Here is a 24,974-nt window from a genome sequence, read left to right on the forward strand (position 1 = left end):
TTTTTAAGATGCAAACAATTGGCATAGACCATTTTTAGAAGCTGCAGAGAAACATTTGGGTAAGAAAGACATTCATTGCACATGTAGTGTGATTCAGAGCAAGTGGATCTGAGATGTCGAAAGAGCCTCTGCTCGCAGCTTTTCGACCATCCACACAAACATGAAAGATTCTGCAGAACAAACATGGAGCCTGTCTTTTGACTCTGAACCCCCTTGAATGGATTTTTCTGTATGGACACAAAGATCTCTGTAGTTGGCGCCCTGATGACCCGGCTGTCTCCAATTGGCACCTATCACAGGGAGTGTGTCGCATCAACTTCAGAATACACATTTTTAATTTAATGTCTTATTGGTCCACTGATGAAAAGACTTATTACAATATTTTGGCCTGTGCTCACAGTATTTATTAATTATTATTAATATTAATTTGCATACCATTAGCATACCATAATGGACACTCTTAGTCAGCATATTTAAAGGATAATGTTGGCATTATTTGATATTTTTGTTACTGTTAACAAATCCATTAAAACACCAAAAACAGCAATGCATTAGTCAATCTCTCAATATTTCAGTTATTTAATGTTCATTTTTATAGGGACAAGTTTATAGCATGGAGCAATGCCGCATACCAAGTTAGTTTGCATTTGCCATTCCTAAATGGGCCTTCATACGAATACAAAAAACTCAACAAAAAAATACAAACACAGCAGCACAAAACACAAATGATGACACAATAGAATTGCCATAAAACTCAATGACATGCTCCAGATCATTCAGGGCTGTGTGACTGATTCCCTCTTTTAAAGATGTTTCAACTTGGGTTTAAAACGAGGGTTAGGGTTCATGATACATTTTTTTCCGTGGGTAAGGTGTTCCACATATGGATCCTCCGAACAGAAATAGGATTTACGAAAGGGCACCTTAAAGTTCCCCACAGACACACCCCGAGTCGTGCAGCCAGAAACCCTACTGAGTATTTACAGCAACACTGTGTATGTGGGATTAACACAAAATAAACTACAGCGCCCATGTCCATGGTAATGAAGGAACATGTCACCCAGTGCACCATTGTGGCTCAGTGATGTGATTTTATTAGTTTTGGATAAAATTGGAGGTCTTTGTCACAGAGGAATAGGCTGTATAAGGCTTTGACTGCACAGGCAACACTTATTAGTAGGGTCACTTAATTAATAGTTTTGGTCATGGGATTTGCTGACTCTAACAAAAATATAGAATATCAACAGCCTCATCCTTTAACATAGAGAAGAAAAAAGAAAGTGCAGCCTGGATCTATACATCTACAGGTGAGTCAGTTAGGCAATATATGATACACATTTGGCATGTTTTACTGTCATGCTCCAGCCCAGATCATAAAAGTTTTTTAAATTTTTTCGCTTAAGACACAGGGCCTTGGCCATTTTTTTCACACCATGTATTCTTTGTTTTTGACATTATGTTTTTTCAAGGTTTTTTGCTTCTATGAATTTATAAATCATTTGACATGTTGTTCCAGCTGTTACAAGTCTGATTGCATGCTGCTCAAAGGCTACAGTGACATTTAACAGCATCTTGATTGTTTTAACAAACACCCCTGCCTTGTGTTGGAGTCTATTTTTGTTAGTGTTCTGTATTTTTTTTAAAAAGTCATTCGGAAAATTGATGTTGTAGTGTAATTTAAGACAGTAGTACTCTGTTTGTTACACATGGACCTCAAACATTTAGATTGTAAGCAGAATATCAAGTTGGCAGCATAAAACCGCTTGTAAACGACAACAAAAGAGTGTTTCTTGTCTGATATATCCTCTCATCTGTTCCATTGCCTCTGGTAAAATCTCATTGATATCTTACTGTTGTTTTAGAAAACTGTGTCGTGATCAGTGCAATTTTCTTGTTTGTGAGTCCTGCAGGTTTAGGAAAGTGGTATTTGACGAACACCATATTAGTCAGAGGTATTAATAGAACCAATGACGAGAATGGACTTGTGTTTTGTGAGGTCTTGGCATGTGACGGTGTCCATCACTGCATGGCTATTTGGCTCTCTTAATGTCTATTGCTGCTTCCTTCCGGCTTGTGCTAGCTATCATTACACAGGAGGAGGCTTGGGTGGATGGGAAGATGGTCTCCAATTTCAGCTCCAATTGAAATCTCTGAACTCAGACTACGTAGCCGCACTGTTGTTTAGCCGTCAGTTTGGCTGCATACCTCCCCTTATTTCCGTTCTAAAAATGGTTAACTAATATGAAACCAGTGCCAGTGCTTGTATACTCAGTCCACACAAACGGCAGACATAGTGTCTGGAAATAACAACGGGCACACAGTGTTGTTTTTGGTGGAGAGGGAGGTAAGGAGCAATGTGTGATTAAGACATCTGTTGGGTGTGATCTTTGGGATGAGACACAAATACTGCACAGACACATGTTCAGGTTACTGAGAGACGCACACACAAGACTACTATACATATAAACCCCAATATAGTCTGAATTAACTGTGCTGAGGGTCTCTATATATGTTCCACAGAATTATTATTGCCTTGTGCCCATACTGTGGTTTTCTTTGAAAGTTTAGAAACATCAAGCTACACAGAGAGACAGAAGGGCTTAGAGAGGTGTAATCTCACATCTCTGCCGTTCTGTTACTAGCTGGAAAATGGAAGCGGTGTAGTGATTTCTTTGCATCGTTGTTACCACTCAGATACTCTCGTGCTGAGATCCTTAGCTGAGGGTGTTGCGGGTGTTAACCATGATCTTTTTGTCTTTGTAGGCTGCTTCCACAGACTGTCGGCTTGCTCTACGTCGGCAACTATGACAGGCCCTTTGCAAAGATGAAGGTGAGAAAATAAATGTGTTGTTTTGTTGAATTCATCCTTGTGCCAACAAGCCAAAGCCCCCTGTGCTCTTCCAGCTTCCCTTTAACGTGGCGCAAGATTTTAGTTTTGTTGAAAGTCTGTAGCTGTTTAAACTGCCAAGAATAAAAGGGATGCAATAACCATTTGGCAAATTAGGTTTTTTCTTCATCTGTTAATGTGTGACATGAAGAATTGTTGCAGTTTCATTGCAGTTTAGTTGTTTCACTTACCATAAATACTCAAATAATGGCTGTTGCTTTTATATACCTGAACTGCAGAACCTGACTTTTATTAGAGACATATCTTTATTATTCATGTTCCCTGTTTTTACACACATTTGATCAAATTATAGTAAAATCTGACCTACTCTTGTTTTAATTTGATGTTAATGCAAACATAACACTTCCTCCATAGTTATCTGTTGTCTTGACACATTCAGGATAATATACATGTGCACAGCACCAATTTCATCAGTGCAACAACATACTCTACACACTGTTTATCTTTTTAACAGAAATATCATTATCATTCACTAATTAATTTCAGTCGGTTCTACTTTGCTGGGGGAGGGGGTTTCCTTTCTGTGTTAAGCTGCTGTCAATGAAAAGCAACGCTTCCTGTTTCACACTGGTGAATTGGTATGTGCTTTTGAAATGATGCAACACTAACTATGCCTTTCACTGAGCATGTTTAGATACAACAGTATGTACATGTTTGTTGGAAACCCGCCATCTGTGCCCTTTTAAAAATGTCATCTATTGTATACAATTATAAATAAACTGCCCAAATGTCATCATTCTTATTCTTTTTTTTATTATTAACTAATCATTCTGTCATTATAGTCATATTCTTAACTAGTGCCAAAACAGTTAATTGATTAATCAATTTGTCAATGGACGTAAAATAAATTATTTTGTAATTCTTTTAGTTTTTTTTTTTTTTTTTTTTTTTTTTGCAGAATTTACACTGATTTGTTACAGCTTCTCAATTATGAGGATTTGCTGCTTTTTTTCGTTTTTATATGATAGTAAACTGAATTTGTTTGGGTTTTAGACTTTTAGTCTAAGACTAAACGATTAATCGATAAAATGTGAAAATAATCGGCAGATTATTTGATAATGAAAATAATCGTCAGCTGCGATCGTTAACTTTTACTATTATCTGAATGTTTAGTTGTAATACATTTTGCATGAGATACATTCTACTGTACAGAGAGGCATTTAAGCAGCTGCACTTCACATAGTGAGATTGATTTCCTTGTTGCGCATTGTGTATGTGAATACACAGCGTTGTATTGTATGGGATCACACACTCTAAATCATCAGACCTTTGATCTACAGTAACACAGATTCAGTCAAGTGCACTTCACGATAACTAGTATCTTATGTCCATTAGATTAGATATTATGGGAATTCACTAGTCTGGGGTGGAGGAGCAACATTATAGAATTATTACATTTGTTCTACAGTTTCTATTTTAATGTAGATTTCTATAATGCAATTACACTATATGGAAATGTGCCACTTTGACTAAATGACTCTTAGTATGTGTAGGCCTTCCATTAGTCACAGACATGGTTTAGAAACACAGTAAATGAGTGGTTCTTTTCCCTCTGGTATTGTCAGTTCTCATGTATCAGCCCTGGGCTCTGTAACTGAACAAGGTAGAGTCACTGTTTGCTGCTCGGTCTCTAAGCTCCTCCTAAGGGATTATTATTATAGGCTATTTTTGTTGTGAAATGTGTTTTACAGTCTGTGTGAGTGTGAATTAAGTGTGAATATGCAAAAAAGGTAATTACATGCCAGCAAAGGACATAGCGACTTGTGGTTCTGGCTGCCTGAATAATGTTTGTTATACATCTGAAATGTAGTGCCACCTCTGCTGTGTGTGTGTGTGTGTGTGTGTGTGTGTGTGTGTGTGTGTGTTTGTTTGTTTGTTTGTTTGTTTGTTTTGCCCACAGTGCACCACCACAGAGTAGTTCTGATATTCATTGCCTTGCTCATGGGCATATTAGTAATGTCAGTGTGTCGGTTAGATGTAATTTGAGGCACATCCAGTTGCCAGCTCATATGAAAGCATCGTGCTGCTGGAAAAAATAAATCCAACCAACTTTTTCAATTAGAAAAATGTTGTAATCTTCATGAAAACCTGTTTTATTGGCTCAGTTCTTCCAATTTAGCTCCATATTGTTGTAATTCCTTACACTGTTGGTGCCTACAGGGGATCACTAAAATGAATTTTGGAAAGGAGCTTTCTTGATGATTTATCAGCTCAGCCTTTCGAAAAGAACAAATATTGAGAAAGAGCCGACCGACTGAAAACCTTTTGTCTAGACAATATGTGTTTAGGGGTGTTTAATTATGAAAAACATGGCAGGACCTATTTATGAATTAATGTATGTCATAAATACTGTTGTAATCATGTTAACGGATTATATCTCCATTCTATCTCCTTGGATCCTGTTGTACTTTCTCTTCTTAGGAAAACAAATCCAGTAATGTCTTTTGTCTTTTGAGCTTTGCAGCCTTCCTTTGTTTGTTTATCACTTTTAATTATGTTGCAACTGAAGCTCATGTACATTTTCATAGATCAGTAAATCGGGTATGGTTTACAGTGCATCCGGTAAGTATTCACAGCGCTTCACTTTTTCCACATTTTGTTATGTTACAGCCTTATTCCAAAATGAAAAAATTCTACAAACAATACCCCATAATGACAGTGTGAAAGAAATCTGTTTGAAATCTTTGCAAAATAATTAAAAACAAAAAACGAAAAAAATCACATCAAGTATTCACAGCCTTTGCTCAATACTTTGTTGAAGCACCTTTGACACCAATTACAGCCTCAAATCTTTTTGAGTATGATGCTACAAGCTTGGCACACCTATTTTTGGGCAGTTTCTCCCATTCTTCTTTGCAGGACCTCTCAAGCTCCATCAGGTTGGATGGGGAGCGTCGGTGCACAGCCATTTTCAGATCTCTCCAGAGATGTTCAATCGGGTTCAAGTCTGGGTGCTGGCTGGGCCACTCAAGGACATTCACAGAGTTGTCCCCGTAGCCACTCCTTTGTTATCTTGGCTGTGTGCTTAGGGTCATTGTCCTGTTGGAAGATGAACCTTCGACCCAGTCTGAGGTCCAGAGCACTCTGGAGGATGTTTACATCAAGGATGTCTCTGTACATGTGCTGCATTCATCTTTCCCTCGATCCTGACTAGTCTTCCAGGTTCTGCCGCTGAAAAACATCCCCACAGCATGATGCTGCCCCCACCATGCTTCGCTGTACGGATGGTATTGGCCAGGTGATGAGCGGTGCCTGGTTTCCTCCAGACATGACGCTTGCCATTCAGGCCAAAGAGTTCAATTTGTGTTTCATCAGACCAGAGAATTTTTTTTCTCATCTCTAAGAGTCCTTCAGGTGCCTTTTGGCAAACTCTAGGCAGGCTGACATGTGCCTTTTACTGAGGAGTGGCTTCCTTCGTGCTCATTGGGACCTTCAATGCTGCAGAAATTTTTCTGTACCCTTCCCCAGGTCTGTGCCTTGATACAATCCTGTCTCAGAGGTCTACAGACAATTCCTTGGACTTCATGGCTTGGTTTGTGCTCTGACGTGCACTGTTATCTGTGGGACCTTATATAGACAGGTGTGTGCCTTTCCAAATCATGTCCAATCAACTGAATTTACCACAGGTAGACTCCAATCAAATTGCAGAAACATCTCAAGTATGATCAGTGGAAGCAGGATGCACCTGAGCTCAATTTTGAGTGTCATGGCAAAGGCTGTGAATACTTGTGGGGTTTTTTTTGTTTGTTTTTTATTTTTAATAAATTTGCAAATATTTCAAACAAACGTCTTTCACGTTGTCATTATGGGGTGTTTGTAGAATTTTGAGGAAAATAACGAATTTAATCCATTTTGGAATAAGGCTGTAACATAGCAAAATGTGGAAAAAGTGAAGTGCTGTGAATACTTACCGGACGCACTGTATTACAACATAGATCTTATTTTTGTTGCTCCCTCTGTTGGTTATTACCAACCTATTTGACCTACTGTCCTTGCCCTAGTCTTAAAAAAATTGTTCAACATTTTGAGAAATTTGCTCATTAGCTGTCTTGCTGACTGTAGCTTCATATTGACAATAAGAGTGGTATCAGTCTTCTCATCTAACTTGTTAAACATTACCAGTGTGCTCACTTTCTTTTTTTACCTCCAAATAAAATGGTAGCTAATCTTATATAAAATGTCAGCTTGTTTACAACATGTCTGATCGCTCGTGCTTTTTGCCGCATTATACCTATTTTCAGCCATGTCACCTCCTTTTGAGATCTCAGAAACTACAGTTTTCAGTCGTCATTACAGTTTTGACTTCTAGAAAAGGTAGAATTAGCTAAAGCCTGGCACAAGTAATGGCTATTGATTCCCCATTTAGGTTTAGTTTCACCGCTTCATGGAGTCAGCTCCCTGTGCAGAACTACAGATGGGTGACAAATTAAAGGAATAACCAACATGAAGTGTCTTAGTCTTGGAGTCAGGACACTGTTAGCCTCCAGAACAGCTTCAGTGCTCCTTGCCAAGTCTGTGAAAGTCTATTGAAGGGATGAACACCATTCCTCCACAAGAGATTCCCTCATTTAGATATACAACCTCTATTTAATCAGGTAATCTCATTGAGATCAAGATCTCTTTTGCAAGAGAGACCTGATTACAGCAGATAGAAAGAAAAACAAACATAGCCAGACGTAACAAAAGCATATAGCATCAGAGATGGTCACAGACATAATTAAATAGATTTGAAGATGAAAGTTTATATTGTATCATTTGGTCTTATGGAGATGGTGATGGAGAGCATTGTCTTACACATTGGTCCAAAATCTTCCATAGGTGTGAAACTGGGTTGAGATCTGATGACTGTAAAGGCCGTAGCATTTTATTCACGTCGTTTTCATACTCGCCAAACCATTCAATGAGCCCTGGTGAACGGAAGCATCTGCATTTGATATGTTACTCAACTCTTTTATTCAGATTTTTCCTTTAATTTGTCCCCCGTCTGTATATGTGGCCTGTGAGTACAGCCCATTAATCATAAATAATTTGAATGGTGCCTGACAGATGTAGTCACCAGAGAAGGAGATAAGAGCAGCTCTCTGTCAAAGACCAGCCACTTTGATGAAGCTGTGAGAGTTTGGCATTGTGCACTTCATCTGCAGAGTGCTGAAATGCCTTTTTTCCGTCAATTATTTCCCCAATTTGTACAACTCTATATGCATCATTAAGTGAGAGTTAAAAGTATTTTTCTGTTTAATCAGCAGTAATGCTTTCACACTGAACTGCAATTAAAATATTTGAATAGGTTTTCATTTTGTTAATTTTTGAGATTTTTGTTGCCCACAGTAAATCACATGAGATGTGGGAATAAGAACCATGTATACTGGCAGAGTAATTTAATGCGCTTCCCACAGAAAACACTCAATCATGCTGCACAACAAAACAAACTAATCAATTAAAAGTTTGGGAGGTAAAAACACAATTCTGTGGGGAGTTTTTCCCCCTTCCTTGTCTTGTTTAACTGCCTGCTTTCCCCTCATTTGCCTCAGTTACACATTATTAGCTTGTTTTTCTCCTTGTGTATCTCCTCAGATCTGATGTGACAGTCAATCTGAATGCGTGGGATAATGATTGGTATTATGCATATTCACCAGAGACCTGACAAGCACGTCATATAATGGGATCTTGAGGAGTTGCTGAGTTGTTGGACTCCCATTTGTTTGTTCTCTGACACAGCTATATAAGGCCACAAATTGTTATAATTGGCCCTTATAATATAATGTAGTATAACGTGCGGCGAATATTTTAGCTTTACAATGCACACAGTTTGCTGAGTCACTAAGCTGAGTTGTGTACATTTTAGTATGAGTTGATATCAATAGACAGAAGACATCTAATGTATTCTGTTCGAAAGCATATTAAAGATTGAACATTGGTTTCGAAACTGTCCATCAGCTATGTTGTTCCCTCTGAGGGAGTGTTTGTTCATGTTCAAACTTTTGCATCTTATATCCTCTCCCCACTTATATATTCTTTCATCTAGTTTCTCGTTATTAAAATGGACCCGAGTGCTGCGGTGTCGCAGACCTGCAGGCCGGTTCTGATTAAGTCTAGAATAAAACAAGGGCAGGGTCAGTTGGAGAGAAACGTCTGGGAAGACAAAACACCTACTCAAGGAAATTACAAACTATGAATCTTTGTTCATCCATGTTGCTATCTCTACAAAATTCCTGTAATAAACTGTAGCACAATGTACGGGTGCAACAGTCCCCACAGGTCTTAGTATTTCATAAAGAAGCAAGTTGACTGTCTGTGTTGTGCACAGGCTAGTAAAAGGTCAGATGTCATATACTTCCAGTTGTGTGTAGTTGTTTTCTTTGGTCCTAGTTTCTACTTTACTCCACATACTGATACAGTGAATGTTGTACTTGTTTAGTGTTTCCCAATGATGAAAATTCTTGGTCCTTTAAAATGATTGCACTCAAGATTATTTTCTTTCCTTTTTTTCCCCCTCTTTTATTTCAAGTGCTGGCAGTGGTCCAACACACTAAAACTGAAGTCACTAAGCGTGTTCACACCTTTTATTCTGGTCTGGTTCCTGTTCACATAGATTTTTTTTTACAAAAGAATCAAGAGGAGTAAACATTTTATTCAGACTGACAGGTAACTCGTTGATTGGACAGTTTTGGTGATTGTCATCCTGCATCATCAGGACCCACGTGGGGAAATCAAATTCCGGTGACTGACAGAAGTTTATGCAGCACTTTAATGCTTCTGATGTGCATATTCATGTTCTTTGGTGTCACAAAGAGCTCACGAAGAAATAACTGATTATAAGTATTATTAGACTGCAAATCGACCGCATGTTATGAATAATGACTAACAGGTAGAGACAGGACGAAAAGGGGGTGACAGTGATGATTTAGGACTTATTACTGTGGGATCGCTGTCACACACATGGACTTAATGAACTGACAAAGTACACAGAGTAGGATATAAGCACAGCATTTTTAACAGCTTTTGACATCAGGGAAAATACCTGCGCTGACGTGCATATGTGTTGCCATGGTTACCAAATGATTTGTATAAATATATACATGACTTTTATTCAGATCAATTATAAGATTGCTTCCTGAACAGATTTCACGATCGGCAGATGGATTTTTTAGTAGTTTAGCTTTTGAAATAATGCTAAAATCACTTATCTTCTATCTTAAAATCCTGCGGTTGGTTTGTTTTGCTTTCACAACACAAACAAACCGCACCAGAGGCCGCATGATAACGGACCGAGACGCTCCTTTTCAAGCAGTCTCGGTTCGTTTGGTCCACACCAGGGCATCGATTGACAGCTTTCACACCAGCCCAAATGAACCGTACTAACCAGGCCAACAGACCTGAGTTTGTTTTACCCGAACCAAACAGGTTAGGAGGGGAAAGCACCCTAATTGTAGACTTCTGCTTTTTGTATTTCTTATGTCCTTATATATTCCTCCAAACAAGCCATTGATGCAAGTAAAGGACACACAAGGGTTCCACACAAGTATCAGGCATAAAACAGGCATTTCTTTAAAAGGTCTAGATCATTTAAAAATGCATTTTGCAAAGGAAAAACAAAGAAGTGTAAAGACTGGCAATACTGCTTTTCATTCTTGTTAGATTTGTTTGTAGCTTCTAAATCTGAACAAAGAGCTCTTCTGCTCTGCAGTAGTGCAACACTGGCTGATAAAGAAGTTTGACTGCCAAAGTCCCTGATAACTGTAGGCACATGTGTGCTGCCATAATGAGACAGATTTGGATGGATTAAGCACCAAGTGGTGATGAAAAATGGCAGCCAACATGTCACCCTTCACCAGCAGGAAGAGATCCCAGCCTGTAGCAGCACGTCCTGCCTGCCTGCCTGTACTGCCCTTCACAGTTTTCTGGCAGCTTGCTATGTTGAGCTTTAGGAAAAGATTCTGTCGCTCCTTTAGATCATCTCAGTTCTTCTGTTTGATTTACATTTAGTCTTATTAATGTACTGTATGTCTTCAAACTGAGATCAAAGACAAATGTGGAGGTAAATCAGAATTTTGAAATTATGACAGTGACTAATTAGGCATGCTCATGAGTTATGATTCGTCAAGGTCGTTATCTGAAATCCAATAACTAGTATCACTCTCTCTTTGGCCTGTATTTTCTCTCTCCCTCTCTTGTCTTCCTTCCTCACACACTGTCTTTGCTTCCTGTGTGATTTGGACCCCCACTGTGAGCCCAGATGCCCCACACTCCAGGATCTTACTTTGTGTTTTAGCGTCTTGCCAAACACTGGTGATTTCCTGGCAATGATGGTCTCTCTCTGACCTTGGCTGGAGGCCACGTGTTCACACTGAACCCTGGAGGTCTGCCTCATTGTCTCTTGAGTCTCCACACAACCTTTCAGTACAATAAATGCCTGCACAGCCTCTCTCTGTGATGACCAGGTGAAAAATCACAGCACTTATAACTTCATAACTACTCATGTCACTGTGTGTTGTTCTCTTTCAAAGCCAACCACTGCATTTGAGTCTTTCAGCTGCACTTTTTGCTTCCCAGCAGCACGATTTGCGTTTTCCAAGTCTTGAGAATCCTCTCAGTGAGACACAGTCCTTCGACAAATAAACAACAGATGCTCAAATGTCTTCTTTGACTCATTCTTGATCTTCAGTATCATGTGCCATTTTCATATACTTCAACTATGTTACAGTGTGCTTAGTGTGTAGAGTTGATTTTGTTTTCAAAACAGAATATGATATAATACGTCAGTGATCCTGTGTAGTCCGGTAGGAGGAGCAGGAACCGTTGCACTGCTTTGTTGAGGGCTGCAGACAATCACACTGTGTGAGTATCTGTCTGTGTTTATGTAAAAAATACACCAGTTTTAACCTTAATCCTAAAGTAGCATTGCAAGAGAAAAGATAGATTGTTCTGTCTAGATCTGTTAAATTATTTCTGTCAAGGATAGTAATTTGCTTGAAATCTTGAATCTTAAAATCATCTCACCGTTGCAACAGCAGTAAGCAAGCACTCAGTTTAAAAAGATATGGACTCACTGCCTTTTAGATTCTCATTCTCATTTCTATGATATGGTTTTAAATAAAGCATCTTTGGCTGCACACACTTGTAAACAGGAATATTTTTCTGATGTTTCTGGTATTGAAGACAAAAAAGCCCATATAAATATTCTTGTCCTTTATTATCCTTTGATGCTGACAGTGAAAGTTCATCCTTGATCTTGAAAATAGCAGTTTGACTAAATAATCTTAACCCAAGGTCCACTTACTAGTTTTTTGTCCATGCTTAGGTCACGTGATGACCACTCTGTCATCTCCATAGCAACTTAACAAACCCGGCCTGCTGATGAAGACCATGAGATACGGTTAAAAAAGTCTGAAAATGGGCTAGTAAATTGATCTTGAGTTAAGATTATTTTGTTTAAACTGATTTATGATAGTTTAGTGCTTAATCAATTAATCAGTCAAGATAAAATAAACTTTAACGATCCCACGCAGGGAAATTTAAGTGTCACAACAATAGAAGTACAAGAACATATGCATAGATGAGTAACTTTTAGGGGGAAAAAACAACTAAAATACTATATACACATGAAGCATGAAAAAACTAAAATAAAAGGTACTAAACACTCCATGCACAAACATAAATGGTAACTAAAAAAGTTATTGACCTTTATTTGTGTCATTAGTGTGGAGAAACAGGAAACATTTGGGCAAAGAGAGGAGCATGACATGCAACAAAGGTCGAATCGTAACATTGAACTTGCGGTTACGTCTTAACCAATAGGCCACCGAACGCCCCCAAAATTTTCATCACTATGACGGTTTTGACAAATGCCAAACATTCACTGTTTTATATCACTGTGGATTGAATATCTTTGGGGTTTGAAAAGTTGGTCAAACAAAACAGACAATTTGAAGTTGTAGCTGTAGCCTCTGGGAAATTGTGGCTCTGGGAATTTACACTCTTGTCTGACATTTTATAGGCTAAAGCAATTAATCGGTTAATTAAATTATAGAGAAATGAATCATCAGTGACAATGACTGTTAGTTGTAGTCATAATATTGCTCATCCCAGACCTGCCAGGGATTTGTATTTAGTCACCACATTACATGATTTTCCTTTGGTGTCCTCAAAGGTTAATGGGTTTTGAAACAGTGACTTCTCACCTCCATTTGTTGCCTCCAGAATGCCATTTTTTATTGCCAATTTAAGGGTTAGTACCAGCGTAATGCTTGTTTTTTTTCCCCCTCTCACCATTAAGAGAGGAGAACATTTTGAACCAGTAAATGTATTTGCTGCAGTCAAATGCTACTGCTGCCTGAATCAACATAATTCATCATGTTGAGCTGCACATTTGTTGTATTTTTTCCTAACTTGATTTTTAACACCACTTAATATGTTTTCGTCATTGTAGCTTATATTTCCATTTTGTGAATTCCATTTAATGCACCTAAATGTTGCCCTCCAGCGCTGCCTGAAGCTTTAATTTGTCTCTTAACTGCTACTAAAAGTATTCAACGGTAAGTAGTGATAGCAAAAGTGAAGCAAATAATTAGCAGCATATTCATATCATGTTTGAAAAAGCTGCAGTTACTCGTGCCAATCATTGTGAGCTATTGGTATTTATGAATGCAGCAGCATGTCTCTGAGAGCTGTTGTAATGGTCGGACTCCGTGACTTCCATGAGATTAAAAGCAAAGCTGTAGTACAGACCGTCATAGCTTCTGAATGTGGCACAATGCATTAGAGGGTTTGTAATTTTCACAGGTAATGATGGCAAAAGAAAATAAAATTACACCTTTATTTCATTCATTTTGTGTTGTTAAAGTACAAACCATCTGTGTCCTTTCATCTTTGTCTGCACAGGCCACTAAAGAGCTGAAACAGTACGACAACAAGATCATCGAGTGCACATTTGCCAGTAACAGCTGGGTGTTCATGAGGCAGAGGGTGGACAAGAGCTTCCCCAACTCCTACGACACAGCGATGGGTGAGACTTTATCCTTCTCTGTCCAACAGTTATTTATTAATATCTCACTGTCTACTCTATCTGACTCAATAACAACAAACTGGCCTGCAGTTAATGGCTCATTTTTTCTATATTTCACATCAGCCTCCAGTATTAGTTTGATTTCTGTATTGTTAAACCGTGTGTGTGTGTGTGTGTGTGTGTGTGTGTGTGTGTGGAGGGGCAGATGTTCTGCTGTGTACTTCCCATTAAGAATGCACACAGACAATCTGGCCTTGTATTTGGTGCCCAGAATGCTCTTTTCAGCGATTTGGGACAAGATGTTTTGTTATCTCCTTACTTTGAATTGAGAAAACTGACATTTGCTGCAAAATTGCAACATAATTACATAAGTTGTATTTTAAAGCTGCATATTTTATATCAACAATGGATCAAATGACTATGTTTATGTGAAAGGGGTCACTTGTAGTGACAAAGCCAAAGAGAATTATCACCTGACTCTGCAGTTCCCCTCAGATTTAAAGGGCAACTACACCATCAAATTTGGCGAGAACCCTTCCTCCCAGCATATTTAAAAAATGCAACAGAGGAGTGACGGAGCAACGACTGTAGGAGGCATGGCCTTGTGGCTACGTAGCATATGACGCATAGCGTCAGGGGGCACAGAGGAGAGCTCAGTGTAGCATGGACAGCGACGTAGAGGTGGTAGTCAGTCATGAGAACCTACTGTCAAGACTCTCCCTTTGTCTGCTGAAAAACAGGGAGTCTGCTGGAGCTTTGACACAAGAAGCACATTTATGGCCCTTTTGAGAGAATTACTGTGTTGGGTACCTGTGTTGTGGCTGCGCTAGTGGCTCTACTACGAGAGGCTCTCTGGTGTGTGTTTCTGTGGAGGAGTGGCAGTACATAGCCGTAGCTATGCTGTTTATCGCAGTTAACGGTACTGTTAGTCAATAAATAATCTGTGCTAACAGTACAATCTTAACTACTCAATCACTATACTCAATCCACGCAATTCGCTCAATCCACTCTTCACTAATACTTCTCTCCGCAGTCTGTCTGCAGAGTCGGGAGACGTTTGTTTTATGGGGGCGGGGGTTGGTTGGTGACGAAAGCTGCCACAAGATCAGCTAATATGCATATTTGTAACACAATATGTAGAATTCAAATACTTTGCACTACAATGTGAAGATTTGGACCTGAATCCATCAATAACACTACTACATACCCATATACATTGGTTTTCAGCTGGTTTGGGGGTTTAGTTACTCTTTATGGACCATTTTAGCATCATTCAGCTCATTATTTGGGTTTTACGGCCCGCCACCTTACTGTGTTGGTTCACTCTCTGCTCTCAAAACCTGTTTTCAAGCCACAGCAGGCCGCTGTTTTCAGAGAAAAAGAGCTGCAGTAACATCATTATCATGTCTTACTTTGTTATGCTACACAAATGTGTATTGTGGTCAAATGAGCACATAATATGAATAGTTTTTAGATCCAGTTTATTATCATTCTGTCTCTGTTTTTTTATCAACTCAAAGATTCATTTTAATGTTATTGTATGATATTAATATACTGATAAAAGAAATGTAATCTTCACAAATCTTTAATGGACTTCGTAAAAGTAATTTTAGTTTCACAGGTCAATATAAGAAATTACGAGTGTTTAGAGTGATTAACTCAGATTTGAATTCTGAACAAACATTTTGTTTTCTCAAATGGTCCTACGAATGAAAATTGCACAGCTATAACAGCTTCTTGAGGAAACAGAAAAACAAAGAGAGCAAGACTGAGAAAGAATGCAAAAGTAATAGTTTAGCACAGTAATAAACCTTATTTGTGTAGCACTTATCTAAATGCTGACTTTACAGTGTGGTACATAAAAGTACAAATTGAAGCAATAAAAACAAGAAGCACAAGCGAGAGAAAATACATTTAAAGAATGACTAGAAATGATAGAAGAAGATAGAAAAAGATAGTCCTGAATTATTGAGCTTTAGATCCCCAGGCAGGCTGTTGTGCAGCCTTGGCACCCAGATGGGAAAAGCACCTTTTATCTAAAATCCAGACAGATAGCACTGCATTTGTCCCCAATTCCATTCTAGAATGACACATGTGCAGTTTACAGTGGGTGCGTTTACACGTGCAGTAGGGCCGATGAACGATGCCATCAACCACTGAGCCCTCTACCATCGTAACCCACCCACCCCTTGGCGAGTAAAATCTTGTTACTGAAAATGAAATAAAAGCTTTGCGAGTAAAAAGCTAATAAGAGTAGTTTATCACTACGACTAGTATTTAAAATCTTTTTTATAAACATATGATCTGCTTAATGAGGTAACTTAAGCATAGTGTTAACCGTTCCTGCTGCAGCTTTCGGACCGTCGTCTGGAAGCACCGGGAAGACTTTGTTTTCCTCCAGGGCTGAAGTTGATGTTAACCTCCTTCACTTTTACCCAGCAGCTGGGAAGTAAGACACGGGAACATCTTGGGTTTTGAGGAGCTGCAGCCTTTAATTCATACACTGTCCGTTTACTGCTACTAGACAACTTCACTTCTAACCTTTCCCTCTGCCCCGATCGCCAATACACCTGTCTGCTCTGAGCGCAGCCGCCATCGCCCACCCACACACTCACTACGCACTGCCCTTAAAGGAGCCACGCTCCTCTGATAACAAATAGGGAGGAAAAGTAAAGAGAGACCGGATAACATCGTCGTCATGCCAATTCGGTAGACATCGCCGAACCCTACGCAGTAGTATCCTGGTTATGATCGTGTTTTTGGAGTGTCCTGGTTATGTTTCGCGCATATAAACAGCGACCTTATCCTGGTTTTGAGAAACCTGGATATGCTACCTAGAGTACTCCAATAGAATCCAGGATACTGTGGCATGTAAACACCATATCCTGGCTTCTGAACTTTCTCTGTTGGTACAGAACATAGTGGCTGAGATGGTGAGACATCAAGACACAACTGCAGGCAGATAATCAGAAACTGGATACTGTGATGATCATGTATACAGGGATATGAATAACCAGCTTTCTCATGTTCCATGTAAACGCCATATCCAGAATATGATCAAAACCAGGATACTAGTGCACAACACACACGGTGAGTTGGTTGAAAACTCTGTCTCTGTGTGACTTTTTAAAGAGTAACTCCACACTAGACTTTGGAATGAGGAAAAACATAGCTGAACCGGCCTCCATAGGTTGAAAGAGGTCTGTTGAATCTCTGACCATCCAACATCACAGCTGGGTGTGGTCTGTTCCTCTTGTGGACACGCCCGGCTGTGATGTAGCTTGGCACTACAGTGACATGGTACATCAGTGCTGCACAGGGTGATGGAAAAAGTACATTGTCACCACTAGTTGGCAGGGAAAGCAAAGAAAATATACTGTATGTGACTGAAGTCTATAGGTTCCAGGTTTTGCAGGGTAGCTAATTAGCCCTAGTATTATATAGGGCTGCAACTAACAATTATTTTCATTGTCGTTTAATCTGACAATTATTTTCTCGATTAATCGATTAGCTGTTTGGTCTGTAAAATGGTAAAAAATGTCGATCAGTGTTTCCCGAAGCCCAAGATGACGTTCTCAAGTGTGTTTTGTCTACAACCCAAAGATAGTCAGTTTTCTGTCATAGAGGAGTAAATAAACCACATTTAAGAAGCTGCAATCAGAGAATTTTGACCCTTTTTTTCTTAATAAATTACTCAAACCAGTTAATCAATTATCAAAATAGTTGTCGATTAATTTAATAGTTGACAATCGATTAATTGTTGCAGTTATTTTGTTCAAACATAAGCCTGTTTAGATGCTAACAATACACCTACTGTAGACAAACGTGGTTAGATGTTTTTGCTCTTATTATGTTTCACTTTTACAAGAGAAAAGGATCTGAGAATGAAGACCAACTAATGTGTTTGGCAAATGTTACGCTACCTCGGGTAACGAGATTGCTAGAGTGTAAACTTTGCCCAATCCAATAACAGAGACGCTAAAGTTACACTCTGATTTAGTAGCATTAAGGATCCTGGTTTTCACACTGTGGAGGAATACTACACATTGAATATTTCACTCCTGAATGGGGCTTTTTTTAACGCCAGCTGTAACCCCACGAAATAATTAATATTTAATAATTATTTTTTAGCTAATGATATGCTGACTCTTAGCCTTGAAGTGGTTACTACGCATGCTAACATTTGTAGCTTATGTTAGCGCAAACAAACACACCGTTAGAGCCACTCCTTACAATGGTGCTCTTGTGTTTTTTTGTTTTGAAAAAAGCTAAAACAAAAAAGACACCACCCTCCAAACTCTTTAAATGTCGAGTATCACTCTTACTACAGAGCCATACGCACTTCTTCAACATGTGGAAAAATCCAGCGTTTGACAGACTTGCCGTGCCTAGTTACAGTTGCTAAGCTGTGATCGGACAACTGCTGTTTGGGGGAGGGGTTTAGCAAACAGTCAATTATGCGTTTAGTTTGGTGTTTTTTTGCCTGTGCTAAATAAACAAAATATAAATTCACTGTGTTCCGGGATGCTGGAAGAGTTTGTCACCTTCTCTGTAGTAACTTACTTCCTTCCTCCTCCTGTGTGTGTGTTTGTTGTTTCTCTCCCCAGCTGTGTGTAAAAGCATCCAGGAGCCCGTCACAAAGGAAATCCTCTTGGAGTACGTGGACCGCTGTGCTCAGGCAGTCCAGAACCGGAAACACCCGGCAGACCCAGACTCTGAGCTAATGCCCCCTCCTCCTCCAAAAAGACCCAACCGCACCATCCCGTAGCCCACAGCTGGACTTTCCAGACTGCTCTACAGTCGCAGTGTACATCTACATCACCAGCCACATCAACCCCCCCCCCCGAAAACAGACATTTCCAGGCTTTCTTACCCTCAGCACATTTGCTTATCAGCCTGTACATGTAAGGACTTCAGAAACTTAAATTGACTGCCTCAACGTAATTAATTTACCTTGTAGACTTCTTTGTAGCTTTAATTGCTGGTGTTCTTATTAAAATGAAAAACATGATGCTTAGTTTATTTTTTTTGTTTCCCTATTTATCTTTTTTTAAAGTCTGAGCTAATTGGTATTTATCAACAAGGATTGTTGTGGCTACAATTAACACCTGACAATGAAGACCTTGTTTATGTTTTGTCAACTAGTTCCTTATTTGTATTTAAGGAAGAGTAAACATCATCAAAGCTCAGTCTGCTGTCTGAATGCAGTTAAATCAGGAAACAACACTTTAAAAATAGTTTGCAGCATCAGAGATTTAATTTAGATTAACACAAAGCAGCGCAGGTTTTGGGTTTGAGTTCAATTAACAGAATAATGTTGCTGCCAATGTTCAACCCATAATAAGATCTTAGCTCTCTGTTTCATAAGATTTTGTCCAAAGGAAGCCCATCTGTGTGGACGTTTGTTTTAAAGGCCACATGGGTGGGCGGAGAGATGACAACACAAGTACACAGTCTCAATAAACTACAAAGGAGTTAAACGGTGAAATCAAGCTACAGATGGGTGACAAAGCAACATTAACCAACAAAGTTTCTTAGTAAGGTGAACAGCTTTAGTGCTCTTCGAGTCTCTGAACTCTACAGGAAGGATGAACACCATTTATCCAAAAGATAAGGTGTTTTGAAGATGGTGATTGAGAGCGCTGTATAACAAGTCTGAAGAAAGTGTTAAATTGGGTTGAGATCTGGTGATGAAGGCCTTATAAGCATGAACCGTTCAATGACCTGTGGATGGAGGATTTACCTCCTGGAAGAGAAATGTTCCATCATAGGATAAAGTCACTCACATCTTTGCCTCTTGCCATCTTGATCCTGCTCAGCATGTTGCTACACATCACAGTGAATGATATCTAGTTCACAATGAATTGCCATTTCATTTTCCTTCATTGTGTTCATGTCAGTGATTTCTTGTCAAGAGGGGGGTCTTATTTTGTTTTGTTTTTGCCCAAAAAATCAGCAGTGAGTAATGTGTCCGTCCTGTCATTTTCAATCAGCACAGAAGCTGCAGTAACAGCACTGATAAAAGAAATATGTAGATTTAAGAAATGTTATTGCCGTGGACATGAAAACAACTTGTTCACCTGCATTGATTTTATCCACACTGGTCGCCATTTTTCAGACTATGTAGGAAGATGATGTCCACATTCCTAATCCCATCTACTAAGCTCTAATTGGTTGATTGTTTCTCCAACAGGGAGAAACAGCAGTCAGAGTACATTTTAAACACATTTTGAGAAAATCAGCAAAAGAAAACGTGAATTCATGCGTGTTTCCAAATCCTACCGTTATGCGATTCTTAGGAGTTGGTTTGTCTACCTAATGAGCACAAAACCAGAGCTATTGGTATCTGAGATGTGAGGTCTGGACTCAGTATGAATTATTATATGATGTTAATTACTTAAATGTGTCATGTAAGTAACACCTGCATTGAAACATCTGCACTTGTAATACTTTTACGCTCCTTTATTCAGGATTTTCTTTTAATTTGTCAACACCTGTCTCTCTAATTTGGATGTTTAATGTAATACATAGCAAAAATGGCAGGTTTGTGCAGATCTGGTTCACCAACCTAAACATCTGTGGTCTTGATCAGAAGCTATGATAACATGTTTGTGTGTTATGCTGGTGTGTTTTACCCACTTAAACTCTTTGGCCACCAGTTTCACAGTGTTGGCAGAAAGACCAGTGGCAGTATGTGCAAAGCTGGCGGTAATGAGACTAAAGGTGGGGCTTGTTAAAAAATAATGAGCTTTATTGGTTGTCCCTCTAAAGGCGGGCAGACACTATATGGATTCAACCTGAATTTTAGCCCTAAATTGGTTGGCCCCGACTAATTTTAGAACTGGGCCGAATTGAACCGTGTAGTGTGAGTTAACACAATGTACAAGATGAATTAAAAAGCGCAGCGTCTGGCAGCTTAACAGCATGTCACTGCTGATGTCATGAAACTCGTTACATTTGAGTTTCAGAACTTTAAATGTGAAATTTAAGTTCACTTCTGAGGATCCATCAGCCTCCAGACAAACAAATATTTACCTACAGCTCCTGATTAAAATCAGAGGTGAAAGCGCTCAGCCCATCATCTTAAAATATAAGGAAATGTGTCCACTTTCTGACACAGGAATAACACATTACCTCTAGCAACAATTTCCACCAGCTCTTAAACGTGTCTTGTACTTGACGTCTGACCTCCCTGTGGAGGGCAGGGAAATGAAGATAATTTCCCATCAGAGTTTTAAACATGCTCATCATTGCTCCTTTATTTTAATCCCATAGGAAAACCTTGTTGCCAGGGAATTTTTTAAAAAATAAATCTTACCCTGTTGCCCACGTTGTTGCCTGTTGCTAGGAGTGTTGCCCATCTGCACTGTTTATCACCCACTGTAGTGTTTGTAGAAATGATTTACTCTGCAGCTTTCACATACAGCACATTAGTAACAAGTTGACTGGTGTATTGGAATTCCTGGTTTGGTTTAGACTGTGTAATCAGAGTGAAATAATGTCTCCATCAGTTTTATTTATTTATTTGTTGTGTTATTTTTCTTGAGGGACAATCTCTCTCATCCAAGAGTGGATGACGTTACAGAAATGATTCAACATTTGAGGAATATTTATATTTCTGTCTGACTAAAAGTGTTTCATTTCAGAACATTTGTGTTGTGGAAGTTTGTTTGAAATCTGTGTTTTTGCGCTCCCATGCAGCGCTTATTTTTAGGCCAGAGTGTCAGAATTTGTGCTTATTTTAAGATTAGGATGACGGCAGTGGTTAGTCATGCAGCACGGAGAATTTAGATCTGAAGTTAGGGAATAAATGTAAGTCAGTGGAGTATAACACACAAGGGTGTAACAAATCAGGCCTGTGTGTGTGTGTTGAGTTCCTGTCTGTTGGTGCCTGAGGCGACTGTTCTCCTTATAACGTAGATAGATGAGCTGTACTCCCAGGGCTCTCTTCCCCTCTGGCGGCACATGAAAGCTGGCTGAATCTCATCAAAGCCTCGCTCACCTTTTTGTCATGAGGTTGCTGCCGCTGAGACATCGCCGCTCCAGCAGCAGGTGCAGGATCGGCAACAGCAGATGCATTTATACCCGTTTTTCTCTTCTTAAATTCCATTCACTTAAATTCATCCTCCATCCTCAAACTGAGCTACTAGCTGCCTGATCTAATATTATCAGAAACCCATTTTTATTCCAAACCCCTTTGGCAAAATGTCCTCTCTTTTGCAGGGGTTTCTGCATCATTCTCTTTGTAAAAACATTGCTAGGGTGGAAGCTTGAGAAAACACACAAACACATCAAAGGCAGATGCGGGAACATCAATAATGTGTTTTCTCTGGGTGTGTTTGTGCACCCCGGTGGTGTAGGAGGCTCGAAGAGGGAGCACTGTGGCTGTATGGATCTGGAAATGTAAACACACTCTTCGTCTTTGCATGAGCACAGGTAGTGCAGCAAAGATGATGTCGGTCACTCTTTCCTGGCTCAGGTGTTGGGAGGCTGGAAGCCGCCGAGCTTCACGGCGATATTAAATCAGCAGAGACGACTTGCAGGCCATTACCATCTCAATAATATCTGCATTTTGAATAATGCATTTATGTGGTTCCCTCTGTCTCTACGATCGGAGGTGCAGAGATGGGCTTTTTGTGGAGCTCAAACCAGCTTGTGTGCTGACATATTGTTTTGTTTGTGCCTACTTAAACCATACTTTTTTTATGCTTGACCTTTTTATTGTCATCTTGAACACAATGCTAAAAGTCCAATGCATATTTATTATTCAAGACAAAAATATTCTACCTGTTACATAAGTTCAGACCTTCAGACACGTTTCTTTTTCATAATGAAACCATTTCTTCACTTGTAAGTTCCCACTTAGCTTAAATGTAATATGCTCTGTGGTTTGAAATTTCCCTATTATTTCTTTCCAGTCACGGATGCATGGACATCATTTCTGTAACCATAATCTTCTTTTGTCATTAAGTTAATTCAACTTAAATTTTCAGTTTTTATTTTCAGAACGTATAACATGAGTTTCTTTGATCTGAAGTCTCATCAAATTAAGTTTTTACAGAAACAGCATATTAGCAGACTTCCCAGCATGCATTGTTTGAGAGTTGTTTGAGTTAAAACTCTCCAGAGACCCTTTTTTGTAGTTTGAAGAAAACATATGATGGTTCCCTGTGGAGTTTTTGACCTCTCGTAGGACTATGGAGCAGTTTTTCTATGACTAGGTCACCGTTTTGTTTATCTTGTGAACGCAGGCGGGACGCAATACGCAGTCCTACCAATGATTTCACACTATTCTACTGATCAATAGGTGGAAGTAACGCAACAAGATATGCAGCAATGCGCCAGCAGAAAAGAGGAAGACTGCTAGCAAGTAAACATGGATGTAAACAATGCTGAAAAATTCACCTTTTTAAATATTTAATGAGGAAGAAAGTGCATTCAACACGTTTGTTAAAGCTCAAGGATATACACAATGTATTTTGGTGAGTAATGCTGAATGTAAACATAACTTCTGTATCTTTACAAGAAAACTCCACAGGGTACCTTTAAGCTCTGTCATTGTTTCTTTTCATAATAATGAAAACAATATAAACCATGATGAAGGATTAGTATCCACATCAGTCCCAACCATATTACACTGTAACAAGTTATTGGGAGCAGCCTCACCTGTTGTCGTCGTACTGGCTCATGAGACGACTTTGAACTAATTATACAACTTAATTAAAACTGCTGCCTTTTTGTTGGTATTCTACCAAGTCACCACCAAATGCTACATCCAAACTAAGAGGCTTTCCAATAATTTTTTCAATTTCTATAATTTATTATTATAATTATTTTTTCCCAGAATGTCACTGACGTTGGGCAAAACCAGAGAAATGTGGTGTGGTCTTCACCGCATCCACTTCAGCATTTTGATGTTGCTAATAAATAATTTTTAGCATGTTGAATCAGTGTGGCAAAACAGCATATCTGTATTTTCCATGTGTATTCTCTCCAAAACAAAACTGGATATAGTCGTAGTATGTGGTGTTCTACATATCTCCACCCCTTTACTGATTAGTTAACATCTTCATCTTGTCACTATTCTAAAATTTTGTTTATGATTTTAATTGGATTTGCAACAGTCAGTGCCTCTAAATTCAAGATTGTGTAAATAGCTCCTAACTTTTAACATATAGTAAAAAAAAGTGTGTTGTAGTCCATATTTTAGGTCATTAAATTAAAGGTAATTATTCCTACTCTTATTTAGTTGCATTTCATTTCAAGGTTCTGCAGAGGTTAAAAAAAGCTAACAACTAGTGATAATTTCCACTGCTCTAATCTCAGAAAAGAGCTCCAGTGAACGCCAAAGTCACGATTATGAATCAAGTCTTCATCTGACTGATTTTAATAGCAAGTGTTGCTCTTGATAATGAAGTCAGACTGGTCTGACCTGATTACCCCACTGAAATGAGAAATTTAATTGCATACGTTTTTCAGCTGCTGCAGTCGGGAGGCATGGCGCCACAAATCTGTTATCGCAGATTCTCCTCCTCATAAGCTCTTCTCAGCCACGAGGCCGTGTGGTAACAAATGATTCCTATTTGGGGGGAATGGCGATGAAGCTGCAGCGCTGGTCCTCCATCTCCATCAGAAGTAGCAAACAGGAAGTGGTTGTTTGTGACGGCAGACAGCCATTCTGCTGGCATCATTTGTAACAGGAGCACAGCGAGGCTGTCATTGTCATGTTTAATGTAAACTCTGATCTCTGCTCAGTATTTTCAATGAACATGACGCAAAGTTAAGTCTGAGGAGGACAGAAACAGTGCAGTTTTGTCTGCTGTTGCATTTGCATCAAATGGTAGCTAATCTGGCAAAACTGGCTTTTTTACAACCTGTATGATTGTCTGACTGCTCACGTTTGTCACAATGTCGTAGTAATATATAAGATCTCAGCAGTTACTTTAGCCAGCAGAGCCCTGCCTGAGGATCTGAGGCTGCGCCCTGGCTCATAGTGAAGCAGCAGTTCCGCAATGTAGCTAGGAGCTGAACCATGAAGTGCTTTAAAGGTGATCAGTAAAA

The 24,974-nt window shown here is 39.2% G+C and overlaps 1 protein-coding gene across 4 annotated transcripts in view; it reads left to right on the top strand.

The window, feature by feature from the left end:
* Positions 1-18,924, top strand: part of rngtt (RNA guanylyltransferase and 5'-phosphatase) — a 91,663-nt gene extending 72,739 nt beyond the window's left edge. For all 4 annotated transcript variants that reach the window (XM_044168328.1, XM_044168330.1, XM_044168329.1 and 1 more), the window contains 3 exons: positions 2,764-2,830; positions 13,790-13,913; positions 18,521-18,924. In XM_044168328.1, the coding sequence (XP_044024263.1) occupies positions 2,764-2,830; positions 13,790-13,913; positions 18,521-18,681 (352 nt within the window). In that variant the 3' untranslated portion in view covers positions 18,682-18,924. The remainder of the gene's footprint in view (positions 1-2,763; positions 2,831-13,789; positions 13,914-18,520) is intronic.
* The last annotated feature ends 6,050 nt before the right edge of the window (positions 18,925-24,974 follow it).

Source organism: Siniperca chuatsi, linkage group LG16 (genome assembly GCF_020085105.1).
Source record: "Siniperca chuatsi isolate FFG_IHB_CAS linkage group LG16, ASM2008510v1, whole genome shotgun sequence".
Taxonomy (NCBI): Eukaryota; Metazoa; Chordata; class Actinopteri; order Centrarchiformes; family Sinipercidae; genus Siniperca; species Siniperca chuatsi.